This window comes from Eumetopias jubatus, unplaced genomic scaffold (genome assembly GCF_037043125.1).
Source record: "Eumetopias jubatus isolate StellerSeaLion01/CBP00866 unplaced genomic scaffold, mEumJub1_p1.0 scaffold_14, whole genome shotgun sequence".
Classification (NCBI taxonomy): Eukaryota; Metazoa; Chordata; class Mammalia; order Carnivora; family Otariidae; genus Eumetopias; species Eumetopias jubatus.
This window is the reverse complement of record NW_028274820.1, coordinates 36911613-36925066: the sequence shown is the minus strand read 5'-3', so window position 1 is coordinate 36925066 and position 13454 is coordinate 36911613. Positions and strand designations below refer to the sequence as shown.

Below are 13454 nucleotides of genomic sequence, written 5' to 3'. Positions count from 1 at the left end.
AAGTAGGTTCCACACTGGGTGTGGGGCTTGAACTCCTGACCCTGAGATCAAGACCTGAGCTGAGGTCAAGAATTAGACACTTAACTGAGCCACCCAGGCATCCCTTACCTATTTATTTTATATTTATCCTCTTGTAAGTGAAACATAATTAATTTAGGTATTTCTAAAGTATGCAGAACTTCCTTCTGAGGAAATTAGCCAGTGCTCCTACCATCCATGACACCCGGGTCTCTCCTGCTGCTCTAGTTTGAGAAAAGAAGTGAGTCAATTCAATTCTTCTGGAATTAGGGAACAAGAAGGCAAGAAAGATGTCCAGAAAGATAACAGAGGGGAGATGCATCTTACATGAATGATACAATAATCATATAAATCTATAAATATCCCTAAAATCAACCATGAAGTACAATTTACATGATAAACCTACTAGTCATGTTGCAGACTCAAATACTTTTCTCTGCTGTTTTCCTGCTGACATATATCATTCCTACTTCTTCAGCTGCACACCAAGGAAAGCAGCTGGCATATGACAGTTCATGATATACAATCACTCAGTGTTGCAGAATCACACAGTGATGATGTTACTGGATCAGTAACTCTACTACATATTGAGGATCTTTCAAAAAATAATAAGTCTTGGGGTACCTGGGTGGCTCAGTTGGTTAAGCGTCGAACTCTTGGTTTTGATTCAGATTGTGATCTCATGGTTTGTGAGTTTGAGCCCCACGTCAGGCTCTGTGCTCAGCGTGCAGTCTGCTTGAAGATTCTCTCTCTATGCCCCTGCCCCCCCAAATGAGTAAATCTTAAAAAAAAATAGTGAGTCCAGGGGCGCCTGGGTGGCTCAGTCTGTTGGGCAACCGACTCTTGATTTCAGCTTAGGTCGTGATTTCAGGGTTGTCGGTTCCCTCTCCCCCACCCCCTCCCCTGCACTCACTCGCTCTCTCTAAAAAACAAAACAAAACCAAAAAACAAAAAAGAGTAAGTCCTGGCTCCACCCCAGATATTCTGATTTGGGGATGAAGTGTGACCTAGGATTCAAAATTGTTTGAAGCTTCCCAGGTGCTTCTGTTGTGCTGCAATGTTTGGGAACCGCTAGGCTAGATGCTTATTCTATGAATAGATAGGCTTCCACTACTTAAATAAATTTTCTCTCCTCTTTCTTTTCTTAAACTGTATATAGTGAGAAACAACCTCATTAAATAGAACAGATGTGGGTTAACTGATGTACAGGCAAAGGAAGAGTATCAGATATTGTGAAAGATAAGAGATGATGTAGAGAACAGCACTGATTCCAAATGCCTTTTCAGTTTCCCATGAGGCCCAACTATATTTCATTTACCTTCCTCTGAAATCTATCTTTATTTCATTTACCTTCCTTTGAAATCTATCTTTATAATAACCCTCTATCTTCTCTCCTTCACTTAAATAATACTAGGTTTTTGAAAATAAAAAAGCCCAGGGTGCCTGGGCTCAGGTCACCATCCCAGGGTCGTGGGATCAAGCCCCATGTTGCCCATCCCCCCCACACCCACACTCAGGAGGGTGTCTGCTAGAGATTGTCTCTCCCTTTCTGTCTCCCTCTGCCTCTCCCCCTGCTCACACACTCTCTCAAATAAATAAATCTTAAAAAAATAAAAAAAAAGCCTTATTAGAATTAGGCTATTTGATTTACATTTAGCTGTATTAATCAAATCAATATAATTTTTTAAAAAATGGTTTAACTGCTTCATCTATATAGCAATAACAGAACTGCCACCAGGTGGCAGCATACCTACCTGACCATGGGATATATTCTTTGGAAAGGAATAACCTCTTCAAAGGTTAAACATATCAAATATATATCCTTTTAACAGGTTTCTGCTACTTTTAGGATAAAATCCATACTATTTTATTTTATTTTTTTTATTAAAGATTTTTATTTATTTATTTGAGAGAGAGAATGAGAGACAGCACGAGAGGGAAGAGGGTCAGAGGGAGAAGCGGACTCCCTGATGTGGGACTTGATCCCGGGACTCCAGGATCATGACCTGAGCTGAAGGCAGTCGCTTAACCAACTGAGCCACCCAGGCGCCCAAATCCATACTATTTTAAAGAGTACATATAGCTTCTCATTATCTGATCCCAGCCTATTTCTCCAATCTAATTTTCTGCTGTGTAGTTTGATCCTCTATGCTCCAGCATGGAAAGGATAATGATGATGGTTAATACTTCTTGAACACTTTTCATAGTCTGACAATATTCTAAGTGCTTTGTAAGTATTAGCTGAATTCTCATAATAACCCCAAGGCAGGTACTATTATTATTCTCATCTTCCAGATGGGGAGCAGGGGCACAGAGAGGTTAAATAACTTGCCTAAAGTCACAAAGCTAAAAATGGCAGAGCCATGATTTGATCCCAGATGGTCTCGTCTAGTCTAAGCTCATTACCACTACAATTATATTGCTTTTCACAACAACAACTTTGAAAAATTAGGTAGCATACACCACCTTTCCCTGATTCCCATTCATTCCTTAATCTGGAATCTACATTTCCCTTTCTGACCAATGGCTGCTAAAGCTAATGGTCACTTTTCAAGTCTCATCATACTTGATTTCTCATTTTTGACTAGTGGTACTCCTCCTTACTTGAAACTGTCTTCCCTCAGTTTCACAGACATCACTGTCTTCTAGCTTTGTGAACAGTTTGTGTTTCAGTGTTCTTTGCAGATACTTCTTCACCTGCCTTTTAAACATGGGTGCTTCTACAAAAGCAAACAAACAAACATAGGTGCTTCTAGAGGATTCAACTCTCAGTCTGCATTAGTCTTCTTCCTGACTAAACTCCTTACTTCCAGAGTATCGCTAGTATCTTTAAACCAAATATTTATCTCTAGCATGGGCTTCTGTCTTCAGTTCCAGACACATTCAATTTTACACTGGATCATTCCTCTAGGATGTCCTATAAGCACCTCCAACTCAACATATCCAAAACAAAACTCATTTTCATCTGACTCAAATATTTGTTTCCCTCCAAATATGCCCATATTTCCTATCTCAGATACCCATTTCATTCAAACTCTTCTCTTCCCCCAAATATGTTCATCTTCCTTATCTCAGAGACTAGCACCTACCTCCTTACAGTTGCTCAAGTCAGAAAACTAGAGTCAATTCTCGCCTTAGCCTGTTTGGGCTGCTATAACAAAATATTACAGACTTAGTAGTATATAAAGAAATTTATTTCTCAAAGTTCTGGAGGCTAAAGTCATAGTTCTGGAAGCTAAAGTCTAAGATTAGGGGCCAGAAAGAAGACTTAGGATCTGGTGAGAGCCCACTTTCTAGTTCACAGGTGGTCATCTCTTTGCTATAACCTCACATGATGGAAGAGGCAAGAGATTTTTTTTGTAAGGGAATTAATCACATTCATGAGGGCTCCGCCCTCACGACCTAATTACCTCCCAAAGGCCCCACCTCCTAATACTATCACGTTGGAGGTTAGGATCTCAACATATGAATTTTGGGGAAACACAAACATTCAGACCATAGCATCTTCCTTACCCTTTACAACTAATTACCAAGGTCTCTCAATCCTACCTCCTAAACACTGATCAAAGATCTAAGAGCCTGTGTAGGATTGAAGTTAAGAACACAATCTCTTTGGTCAGACAACTAGATTTAAATCATTGCTCTGCCACTATGACATGCAAATTACTTAACCTCTCCAGTTTTCCCACCTATAAAACAGGGATAGCAACAGTATCCACAGCTCTTAGAACAGTTATAAGGATTAAATGAGGTAATAAATATAACCCTTAGCATAATGCCTAGCATTAGAAAGTGCTCCAGAACTGGTAGCTACTATTACTATCGAATTCATATTCTTTCTTCCACCGTCAAACTTCCCACTGCCCAAGTGAGTGATAATGAGGTAGGAACAGAAGTGTGGATAAATCAAGAAATATTTAGAAGGTAAAATTAGCAGAATGTGGTGACTGGCTGGATCTGAAAGGTTAAGGAGAGTGCCAGGGAAACCAAGTAGAAGGTGAGGTAAAGTGGGCCTGGTTTTACTGGGTAGTGAATGGTGTTAGAATGAGAAGAAAAAGGCTAAGTACGAGACAGATTTTGAATTAAAAAATAAAAATGAATGGGGTTGGGTTACAAGCTTGCGGGATCTAGGAAGATACTCACAAAATACTTCAAAGGATTTTAGTTTTCAACTGAGCTGCTTTCTGAATAGGTATAAACTACTACGCCTCTGAAATATGATTGCACATGAGGTAGAAAAGAACTCTAGAACATTAAAAAAGTTTAAATTCAAATCCTAAAGGAAAAAAGACTACATATAGACTCTTCTGTCTTAAGGTTAAAACCCTAAGGCCTTCTGGGGCGCCTGGGTGGCTCAATTGGTTAAGTGTCTGCCTGTCTGCCTTTGGCCCAGATCATGATCCCAGAGACCTCCGACTGGATGGAGCCCTGCAGGGGGCTCCCTGCTCAGGGGGGAGCCCGCTTCTCCCTCTCCCTCTGCCCCTCCCCTGCCACTCATGTTCTCTCCAGCTTACTCTGCTCTTTCTCTTAAATAAATAAATAAATGAATGAATGAATGAATGAATGAATACCTGAGGCCTATTAAAATTACCTACATTGGATTTTACCCTTTGAATTTTAAAATATATACTCTTCTCAACTAATATATATATATATATATCTCCATCCCAAATTATCTTTTCTTTTCAAACTCTATTATAAGAATTGCTATTGGTTGAAGTGGAAAAGTGAGAGTTCTCTTATTACAGGGAAGTCACTCAGTAAAAATGCTCAGACATGTATTTTCATTACAAAAGGAATTTATGCAAACCAAAATTTAAATACTAACTTGATAAATGTAAAAGATTTTACAGAAAAATATTTCCAATATTTTTAAGTTGTCTATGAATAGAAAATAGTTTCTATAACTTTTAGCCAAAACCCATTATTTCATATATAAACTTCTAGCAGATATTTGCTAATGCAGTTTTTAAACAGTTTCTATTACCTTTCCCTTTAGAGTATGTATCTACTTGACTTAAGAAATCAACATATACATAACAGTCAACAGACCATAAATGGTGTGGTAATTAACTGAGATCACTGCCCTAAGTAATTGCAATTCCCTGTATCACCCTCATATACTTTCATATGTTAAATTTGATTTTTGATAGAGAACAAGTATTTTTAGTTCTAATTGGTCCCTAACCCTATCTATCTTCCGTGGGGAAACAATAACACAACATCAACTTGAATAAAAGTGAAACTCCTGAGGAATAAATACAGCTTAATCACAGAGCCCACAATAAATGATTCTTAGTGAAGAAGGAATTTTGTAGTGTGTTCAGTATCAAGAGAAGAAAAAAAAGGGGAAGAGCAAGAAAGTGATTTTACACCCTGTTTTTCAGAGATCTATAAACCAGAGAACCTATTCAGTCAATACAATTTACAAATTTGGATCTTTATAGATTAGGATTTTGAATAGTAAAGTTTAGTGTAGTTTTTACAAGTCAAAATAATATCTTTGGGGGCTTTAAGAAATGATCCCTTAAAAGTCAAAATGACAACAAAAATATGTTATACTAGTGAAATACTGTGTTCACATATGAAAATGACAAGCCTTTTTGTTACTGAACAAGACTAGGTTATTTTGTTCCCACAGTGAAAATGGATTGGTAATGTCCAAGCCAAAAACCCAACAGGTGTCCCTTTGACCAACTGCATGCTCTTATAAAACAGCTAGTCATGGAATGAAATGACTCAATGGCCCACAGAGAACTCAAACTTCTGTATCATGCTCTAATCAATTCACCTAGAACCTATTATTCAAAGCAATAGTTTAAATGTTGGAAGAGCCTAGAAGTCTTTAAAAAAAAAAAGCAAGATGGAAGATAATCCTATAATCCTACTGAGATGTATGGTTCTCTCTGTCTACCCCTCTCTCCTATCTGCCTGAGCACATGTATTCTCACTCTCTCCTTGCATATAGAAAAAATGCATACAATAACTAATATTATGTAACAATTGGCAACAACCCAATTAAAAATGGGCAAAGGACTTAAATAGACATTTCTCTGAAAATAGACAAATGGCCAAAAAGTACATGAAAAGATGCTCAACATCCTCAGTCATTAGGGAATCACAAGTCAAAACACAAGGAGATACCACTTTCCACCCACTAGAACAGCTATAATAAAAAAAAAACAAAACAACAAGTGTTGGTGAGTATATGGAGAAACTGGAACTGAAACCTTCATACACTTGCTGGTGGACATGTAAAATGTTACAGATGCTGTGGAAATCCAGTTTGGCAGTTCCTCAAAAAACACATGATCCAGCAATTCCACTCCTAGGTATATCCTCAAGAGAAATGAAAACAGGTACTCAGATACTTACATGTGAACGTTCACAGCAGTGCTATTCATAATAGCCAAACAGCGGAAACAACTCAAATGCCCATCAACGGATGAACAAAGTGTAGTAAATGCTACATACGATGGAACATTATTCAGCCATAAAAGGGAATGAAGTATGGATGCATGGATGCATGGATGAAAAGAGCTAGACAGTAAGGATCAAATATTATAGGATTCCATTTATAAGAAATATCTGGAATAGGTACACTCATAGAAACAGAAAGCAGACGGTGGTAGCTGGGGACTGGGGGAAGGAGGGAATGAAGAGTATCTACTTAATGTATAGGTTTTATTCTGGGATGATAAAAATGTTTTGGAACTAAATGGAATCGGTGGTTGTGAAATGTGTACTTACTAAATGCCACTGAATTGTTCATTTTTAGATGATTAATTTTTGTTAGGTGAATTTCATCTCAATTTTAAAAAATCATAGCTTCTTTGTATCTAGCACCAGAACTTAAAAAGTTCTCAATCACTGTCTCATTTGTTCTCCAAAACACCTGTTGAGATTCATGTCCTGCAACAGGATTATTCCCATAGACAATAAAGCACAGAATTTGTGATAATTTATATAAATGCTTGCTAAATAAAAGTCCATAGTTGCAGCTGTAGGCGTTCAAAAATGTCAGCTGAATAAGCAAATAAATGTTTCCAAAGCCCTAGTGTCTTTTCTAGTATGCCAAACAGCCATATTACAAATTCTCACACATATATACCCCAGATGCAAAACAACCTCTATAAATAAACTTTTTAAAATTTCGAAGTTTTGGGGCGCCTGGGTGGCTCAGTCATTAAGCGTCTGCCTTCGGCTCAGGTCATGGTCCCAGGGACCTGGGATGGAGCCCCGCATCAGGGTTCCTGCTCAGCGGGAAGCCTGCTTCTCCCTCTCCCACTCCCCCTGCTTGTGTTCCCTCTCTTGCTGTCTCTCTCTGTCAAATAAATAAAATCTTAAAAAAAAATTTTTTTGAAGTTTTTCCAAATTAAAGTTTTAAAGAGATGCTAACCAATGAAATAAGATGACTAATTTCAATTTTAGTGGAATTGTAAAAAAAATTTAAATAATGTTTATCATTTAATGTTTAATTTACCATGAGAAATTTTTCTAGTTCCATATTAGAATTTTACTTATATTTCAATAATTAGTAGCCTATAATACATATTTTACATAGTTTAGCTCTTCCTACAAACCTTATATATAAAGACGTGTTTTTGTTTAAAAATAATTCCTGCCCAATTTTGTCATATTCTAGTCACTTGGATATATCCTATCTTTTTCACTTCATCTCTTCCATGTGCTCATTCAGCTTTCAGTTTCACTGACGGGACACCACAGACCTCTTTGGTAAGTCTCTCTTCATCGGATCTTACCACTCTTTCACCCACTTCCTGCCACTTCTTGGATTTGCTTTAGAAACCTTTCTTCACTATTCACTTTAAAAAGACTATTCTGCCCATACTTTCCTCCATATTATCCCTCTTAAGGCTCATCATCTAAAAAACATGTCTTGTTTTGTTTTTCAACAAAGCCTAAAGGTCATGATTTAATTTTTTTTAAGATTTAATTTTTTTTAATTTTTTTTTTTTTTTTTGACAAAGAGACACAGCGAGAGAGGGAACACAAGCAGGGGGAGTGGGAGAAGGAGAAGCAGGCTTCCCGCCAAGCAGAGAGCCCAATGTGGGGCTCGATCCCAGGACCCCGGGACCATGACCCGAGCAGAAGGCAGACGCCCAACGACTGAGCCACCCAGGCGCCCCGGTCATGAATTAATTTTTAAGTCACAATGCACAACGGTCAGAATAAATGATGATGGAAAAAAATGACGATAAAGGTATCAACTGCTGTATCTACTCTGAAGCTAAGTAAGCTATGACACATAAAGAATAAAAAACTAGAAGGTCTTGGGGTGCCGGGCCGGCTCAGTGGCAGAGCATGCAACTCTTGATCCTGAGGTTGTGAGTTCAAGCCCCACGTAGACCTTACTCAAAACAAAACAAAACAAAAACACACACACACAAACAACTAGAAAGTTTTAAAGAAACAAGAATGAAGAGCAACTTTCTTAGTGGTGGTGTAGTATATCTGAAATAAGCAAAGAACAATTATGCACCGTAACTGTCTATCAGAGTGTAAACAGTAATTGAAAAATCCAGCTACCAATAACCTAATACACAGCTTGCATAGAGCCTTGTCCTTTTTTGCATACAACTGGCACTACTTTTCAAACTGAAAATGCTCATTAAACAAATAAAAATCATATAATTACTACTTAACTGAATGCAATAGGCAAAATTTTTAATGATTATTCAATAAATAATGCCAAATATATACAATGCTGAATAGCTGGTGCAAAACTTTGGTTTTACTGAATTCTGCTACATGAATAGAATGTTAAGTATACCCAATGTGTATTTATAGTAGTAACATTAATACTAAATACCCAACCATCCTCTAATTTTGTTCACTAATATTACAATACTTCCTTTATATAACAGTGTAAATAATTTCACTTGGAAAAAAAATGAAGTCATTTAAAGCAGTTTAACACAAAGAAAGCCTATGTAGTGCCATCCCCATCAGCACCTTGTAAATGGGATTAGCCCAGCTCTGAAAATATTTACTTAATAATGCAGTAATGTCTCACATCTCCATGGGTCAGGCTTCTTGCTACATTAACAATGAGGAAGTAGCCGAGGACTCGACAGCAACCCAAAAACCAACAAGTAGAAAAACTGAACTATCATAAAGCCCATTCACTGGCCCCCACTGCCTCTGATTTTTATAAACCATTCTATCAAACTCACTGAGTTTTCTAGTCACAGCAAATCTCAAACAGCAAATTAGGGAAAGAGGCAGATGAGATGGAGCAAGGCAAGATGAGTATGACCATGGCAGTAAGAACAGACAGAAAGGAAAAAAGAACTACAAAACAGAAAGGAAGTCTATGCAAGTCTAATAATACAGGCTCTCCCAACTCTGTAATATAAGCAACACTGGAATTAAGAATTAGTTGCAGAACTACACCAAAGTGAGGGCCTTTAGGAAACCTACCTTTTCTGTGCCTCATTTTTTTATTCTCTATAATAACCATACAGTATGATGAGTTCTTCATCATACTGTATTTGATAAGCTTTTACTGTATTTAAAAATGATTTTTAAGCATTTTTTTTTTACTGATCCTAAAAGAAATATTGTAGAGAATCTGGAGACGACTAAAAGTGTAAAGAAAATTAAAATTGCCAATAACCTAGCACCCAGAGATAGCCATCATTTACACCTTAGTGCATTTTTTCCAGGTGTCTTCATATATAAGTATGTACATATACTTTATATAACATTTTTATTAACCTGGCATTATTTGTGGACATTTTCCCAACTCAGAAAGTCTTTATAGCATTATTTTAATGGCTACATATACCAGAATTTATTCTATCATTGCAGATTCTGGTTGCTATTTTATAAAGCATACTGTACTGCAAACAAGCCATAAAAAATAATCATTTATAAAATCTAGATACAGAAAGGAAATTTTTCAATGATCAGCTTACCAAACACCAAGAAAAATATTAAAAAGTTATGGTTCATAAAATCAGATTATCAAACACAATATTTAAGTTCAATGAACAAATAAGACATTCAGAAAGCCAAGTTTCTAAATAAGTTTTAGAAATGATCAGTTTAGGGACGCCTGGGTGGCTCAGTCATTAAGCATTTGCCTTCGGCTCAGGTCATGATCCCAGGGTCCTGGGATCGAGTCCCACATCAGGTTCCCTACTCTGCAGGAAGCCTGCTTCTCCCTCTCCCACTCCCCCTGCTTGTGTTCCTGCTCTCGCTGTCTCTCTCTCTCTGTCAAATAAATAAATAAATCTAAAAAAAAAAAAAAAGAAATGATCAGTTTAAGTGATTTCTGATGCCAGCAATAACAGACTTTCAATTAAGAGAAATCTGGATTACTGCTATTAAATTACAATATTCTAGTAAAGTAGTACCTATGAACGACTATAGTCATTCTGCTCATTCATTCATTAAGCAAATATTTATTGAGTACCTACTATATGGTAGGCACCATGATTGGCTGCATTAATATCAAGAGCCTTCTTTGTAATCTCAAAAACAAGGTAGCAGTATTTAATGCACTTTTACAAATGAAAAAATTCACCCCAAATCCTACTCTACCTCCTCTCTCATTGTACTTAACTACCCAGTGTCTAGTCTCTCCCACTAAACTGTGAGCAACTTGAGAACAGAGACTGACACCACCTCTAAATTTCCAACTTTTGGTATAAAACAGTTCAACAAAGTTTTGCTGAATGACTTTACAATACATAATTTTTAAGTCTTAATCTAAAAGCACACAAGTTTAAACAAATGGAGTAATGTATACACTAATTTTAATGATGCAATTTTCATGCTATTTCTCATATTCCTATTGGTCTTCATAATCTTAATGGCTGCATAATATTCCATTGCACTTACATGATATGGTTTAGAAAACAATTATTCTAATATTCTCTTTGAATGTTGTTTCCAGTGTTTTTAGATTGTACAGCTAATGTTCCAGCAAACGTATCTTGCCTTATAAATCTGACAGATTTATTTCTGACTAGAAAAATTGGGCTCAACTCTAGAAGACGATAATCTTCTACAATAAAAGTGAATATCAAAAGAAAAAGATTTTCACCCCATAGGCAGAGTTTTGAAGGACAGACAAAAACACACATACACACAAAGAAACTAGAATTTTTTTTTGGCCAAATCAATTTAAATAAATCCTCTGATACGATATGTATCGTCCAAAGTATATTTTGCAGGACTGCTTCATGCATTATCTTTAGGAAACATACTTCTGGGGACAGGCAATACAAACTCTGAATTAAGAAACAAAATGTCTAACTAGAACATCAATGCTTTCCAAAGGAGGCACACACTTTACCTCCACCTTCTTGGATTCAGAGCTTGTTCAGACCCTCAGGTTACAGAAATATAATCAACTTCAGGCTTCTGAAGATGTCTTGATTCCCCTTTTCCACCATTTAGATTTTAAAGTAATAATCTACCAGGTAATATAAAAGCACTCAAGCTTTGATCTTAGATAGAAGGGACTTATGCGAAAGCCAACTGTACTTCAGAAATATGAAGCTAGTTTATATGCATACTCATCTAAAAAACTTGTGTTGAGCATCTACTATGGCATCTCTGCAGTATGGCCCTTCAGTGATTACTGAAATCATGGAGCCCGCCTCCTTTATTTGTTTTATTTGGAGGGAGCAAAGGAGAGGAAGAAAGAAAAACAGTTAACTATATTATAATTTAATCGTGGTCCAAGTATGATTGCTAACAATTATCTCTAATAAGGCAGAATATAATCTATAAAAGGTAACGTCGTCATAACGGAGGAAGGGCGCCTTTGAGACCAGCTAGAAGATATGCTCGAATATGTAATTTTTAAAAGAAGTACACAATTTAATTTATACCTTGTCTATATCAAATTTTTCACGAAGCCCAGTGAGTAATACCTGATTATAGTCTTGTACTGTTTGCTTTACAGGTTTTTTTTCTTTCACGCAGGCATAAAATAGGGACTCTCTGAGACATATATAACAATTCAATTATTTGAAGCAGGAATTCTATAGATTGCTTAGAATATGGTACCTTTCGTCCCCCGCAGTTCCATTCACTGACTGCACTAACATTCCACACAATACAAAAGCGCATGCCGTGACAAAGACCTCCAAACACAAACATATAAAGCTATGCTTCTAAAACGCCCCTAAGGCGAACTTCACAGCTGGCACTTGTGGCACACTCAAGCCACCGCTAAGGCAGCTGTCACAGGCCAATCACATACACAACAGTGCCAGCGTGCCACCAAAGAAAGCTAAGCTGATGATCGGCGTACAAATCCCCCACCAAATAAAGAAAAGCCCTAAATCCCCACCCTGAAAAGCACAATGCCTGCACTACCCAGGAAACTCCCTAAAACAGCGAAAGGCTGGAATTTTAAAAGCAATAAATACCAGCTTATAGCTATACAGTAAAGCAAGGGTTTTATTTGAGCATTCACAAGAAAGAAGCCACACCACCCAATCATCACGGAAGTATCATCTGCTAGGTAGTAACACCAGGCTTTTTCAACTGAAAAAAGGAGAGTAGAGGGCAAGGGGAAAATTCAGGTCCTGCAGCCCCTCCCTCCCGGGCAGGGAACCTGGCTGCTGCGATCTCCGTATGCCAGGCCCTCTCCCACCCCTTTCCAGCCACCGCCTCCCACCGCGGGCCCAACAGCCTCCGGCTCTCTTACCTTCGCTTTGCCGGCCTCCAGTTTCTTCTGTCTCTCCTCGTCCTCCATGGCCTCTGAAGGGAAAGCTGGGGGAAGACAGGGAGAGGGTCGGGGGTAAAAAGGAAAGGTCGATTCCGGTAGAGGTGGGACCGCAAGATCCGCCGCCTAGGGAGCAGGGCCAGGCCTGGACCTCTCCCCCGCCCGGCGTGGAACCAGTCTCCGCGCTCACTGGCTGACCGTCCTCAGCCACACGGGCAACGCCGTCACCGCCGCCGCCATCTTCGTCTCCACGTAAACACACGGCAAGGCGGGAGGGGGGGGGCACGTCGGGCCGCGCAGACGCCGCGAGCCCCGCCGCGCCGGGCAGGTGCGCTCGCGGCCCCGCCCCGCGCGCCGCCCCGCCCCCACTGGGCCCGCGCGCCTTTGCCCGGGCTACCCCGGCCTGGACCCCGGTTCGGACCCGGGCTCTCGCACGCGAGAAACCCACGTGGGTGAGCGCCCTTCCTCGGGGACGAACGCTCCCCAGGTGGTGGCATGGCTGAGGAGCTCGGAGAGAGGGGGTGTGCCAGGGATACCGGCAGGATTCCGCCCACCATGCAAGGGACTCAGTGGTCGCTTTTAAAACATTGAGATTTTTCACAGAAATAATACATTCCTAACGGCGAGGTTGGTGACCGATGAAAAACCCAAAGGAAAAGACTGGGGTGGGGCGGAGAGGAAAAGACCCACCGGACGTTAGTTTTTCAACCCAGATCGACTCCTCCAG

At 39.0% G+C, this 13454-nt stretch overlaps 1 protein-coding gene across 4 annotated transcripts in view; it reads right to left on the bottom strand.

Annotated features, from left to right (window-relative positions):
- Positions 1–12966, bottom strand: part of AKAP9 (A-kinase anchoring protein 9) — a 155430-nt gene extending 142464 nt beyond the window's left edge. For all 4 annotated transcript variants that reach the window (XM_028117920.2, XM_088018581.1, XM_088018583.1 and 1 more), the window contains exon 1: positions 12710–12966. In XM_028117920.2, the coding sequence (XP_027973721.1) occupies positions 12710–12757 (48 nt within the window). In that variant the 5' untranslated portion in view covers positions 12758–12966. The remainder of the gene's footprint in view (positions 1–12709) is intronic.
- Between the last annotated feature and the right edge of the window lie 488 nt (positions 12967–13454).